This window comes from Mustela putorius, unplaced genomic scaffold (genome assembly GCF_011764305.1).
Source record: "Mustela putorius furo isolate JIRA1106 unplaced genomic scaffold, ASM1176430v1.1 tig00000095_pilon_pilon_pilon, whole genome shotgun sequence".
In the NCBI taxonomy this organism is placed as follows: Eukaryota; Metazoa; Chordata; class Mammalia; order Carnivora; family Mustelidae; genus Mustela; species Mustela putorius.
In genome coordinates this window covers 34,939,759-34,942,449 of record NW_025421280.1, presented here as the reverse complement: position 1 = coordinate 34,942,449, position 2,691 = coordinate 34,939,759, and the positions used below count along the sequence as shown (strand labels likewise).

The window sequence follows — 2,691 nt, the reverse complement described above, 5'->3', positions numbered from 1 at the left end:
TCCCTGCTTCTCTACTTGTGATCTCTGACTGTCAAATAAATAACATCTTTTTTTAATTTTTATTTTTTTATTAAATTTTTAAAATTTTTTATAATATAAAATATAAAAAATTTTATATTTTTTATAAAAAAATCTTTATTTATTTGACAGAGAGGATTTTATTTATTTGACAGACAGAGATCACAAGTAGGCAGAGAGGCAGGCAGAGAGAGAGAGAGGAGGAAGCAGCCTCCTCGCCGAGCAGAGAGCCCGATGCGGGGCTCAATCCCAGGACCCCGGGATCATGACTGGAGCCGAAAGGCATAGGCCTTAACCCACTGAGCCACCCAGGTGCCCATTTAAAGGATATTTTATGAAATCTGAGTGTTGGTTTAAGCAACAAGATGGAGCAGTGGGTGTGGTGAAAAAATAATGAATACTGTTTTTCTGAAAATAAATTAATTAATTAAAAAATAATGGAAATTCTGTATTATCTAGAGACATTAACAATGATTGGTCTAGACAATCAACTCATCAGTCAAACCAGTTGAGTTCACACCTTGTCTTTTCCAGGCACTGTGTACCTCACCCCCTCTAAATTTCCCTACAGATAAATGGATGGTATGATCTAACTCACCTGTAATTTGACAAGCCCTTCAGCTGATTCTGAGGCACACCAAGGGTCAGGCACCATACTCTACACAGAGATTGGATAGCTTCATTCTCATCTGGTTTTTTGAGACAAGGAATATTTCTGAAGGAAATGCTATAGTTGATTCTTTGTCTCAGTCTCAGCACTTGGAACAATAAATGAAAAAGAGTTGATGATCAATAAAAATTTGAGGCAATAATTTGAGTGGTAGAAGAAAACAGATGATGATGATGGAGGGAGAAATTAGCAGAGGGAAAGATTTCAATATTCACTCGGCTTCGCCATAAACATGAAGTTGTACTTCTTTTTACATAAGCACTGGGTCTCAAACTACTACTACCATATATCAGATTTATTTGGATGGCTTGTTTAAAGCTTAGATTGCTAGTTCTTATCTCAGACTTTACCAGCAGCGCATCTAGAGCATTACTAAGATTTTGCGTTTCTCAGTAGTTCCCAAGTGATGCTACTGTTGGTCACCCAAGGACCATTCATTTTATTTTATTCTTACCCCATATTTTCCATTAGACCCATCAACATGGAACCCAGAAATCACACAGATGTTTCAGAATTTCTTCTGCTGGGATTGACAGATGATCCAGAACTTCAGCCTTTCCTATTCTGCCTGTTCCTGTCCATGTACCTGGTCACTCTCCTGGGAAATCTGCTCATCATGCTGGCCATCAGTTCTGACTCCCACCTCCACACCCCCATGTACTTCTTCCTCTCCAACCTGTCCTTTACTGACATCTGCTTAAGCACAACCACCATCCCAAAGATGCTGGTGAACATCCAAGCACAGAACCACAGCATCACTTACACAGGCTGCCTCACCCAGGTTGGATCTGTCCTGGCTTTTGGTGGTTTTGAAAACTTTCTCCTTGCAGCAATGGCCTATGACCGCTATGTGGCCATTTGTCACCCCTTGAGGTACACTGTTATCATGCACCCCCAACTCTGTGCTCGGCTGATTTTACTCTCGCTGTTCTTTAGCCTTATGGTTGCCCTGCTCCATAGTCTAATGGTGCTACGGTTATCCTTCTGCAAGGACTTGGAAATCCCCCATTTCTTCTGTGAACTTGCTCAGGTCATCAAGCTTGCCTGTTCTGACACCCTGATCAATAACATCCTGATTTATTTTGTGGCTAGCCTATTTGGTGGTGTTCCTCTCTCTGGAATCATTTTCTCTTATACTCAAATTGTCTCCTCTGTTTTGAGAATGCCATCAGCGGGGGGAAAGCTCAAAGCTTTCTCCACCTGTGGATCTCACCTGTCTGTTGTGTCTTTGTTCTATGGGACAGTTGTTGGAGTGTACATTAGTTCTGTAGTTACTGACTCTTCCAAGAAGACTGCAGTGGCTTCAGTGATGTATGCTGTGGTCCCTCAAATGATGAACCCCTTTATCTACAGCTTGCGGAACAGGGACATGAAAGGAGCCTTGAGAAAACTCATCAGTGGAATCCCTTCTTTGCTGTGATTATGCCATCTACTTTAGACTTGAGTTTGTAGAAGGAGGCAAAATGATAGTAATCCTGGACGTGTCATAATGCTTGATTTTTCCATCACTGAATTCCTCTAAACTAGCCAGACAACAGAATGTCCAAGTTAATTTTAACTTGAAGTTGAAATATATTTTACTTTTTTGTCTAGTCTTATGATGTTGGACACATGATTTCAATTCTCTAAATTCAGTTTCTTTGCTCAGATTCTATACAGAAGCACAGCCTGAGGCAAGGGTTCTTTTTATAGTGATTTTTTTTTTTTTATCACTCTCAGAAGGAATACTGCAGAAAGTATGAAGGACAAGGAAAGTACTGAAAGAAGACTGGGGTCCTATCTAGAGACTAGCTTCCACCTGATTTCAGGTTACAGCCTGCCACTAACACTAGAGTTAGACTTATAATGGAGTATGGGAGTTTACCTTTTATATACCTAGTTAGTAATTAATTTGTTCACTATTAACCGTATCTGTCTGAGGAACTTTACCATCTACCATATTCCATTTTATTATCTATGAAATTTGCATAATTAGATTATCTCAGTGGTTTGAGATGATTGTG

The 2,691-nt window shown here is 39.9% G+C and overlaps 1 protein-coding gene across 1 annotated transcript; it reads left to right on the top strand.

Annotated features, from left to right (window-relative positions):
* The first annotated feature begins 1,151 nt into the window (after positions 1-1,151).
* On the top strand, positions 1,152-2,108 carry LOC101687775 (olfactory receptor 7G2-like). The gene has a single exon (XM_004771762.3). It carries the CDS (start codon positions 1,170-1,172, stop codon positions 2,106-2,108), a length of 939 nt encoding a protein of 312 aa, XP_004771819.1. The 5' UTR covers positions 1,152-1,169.
* The last annotated feature ends 583 nt before the right edge of the window (positions 2,109-2,691 follow it).

What these genes read in the sequence shown, in the direction of transcription:
- LOC101687775 (XM_004771762.3), top strand. Translation starts at nt 1,170, where the DNA reads ATGGAACCCAGAAATCACACAGATGTTTCAGAATTTCTTCTGCTGGGA.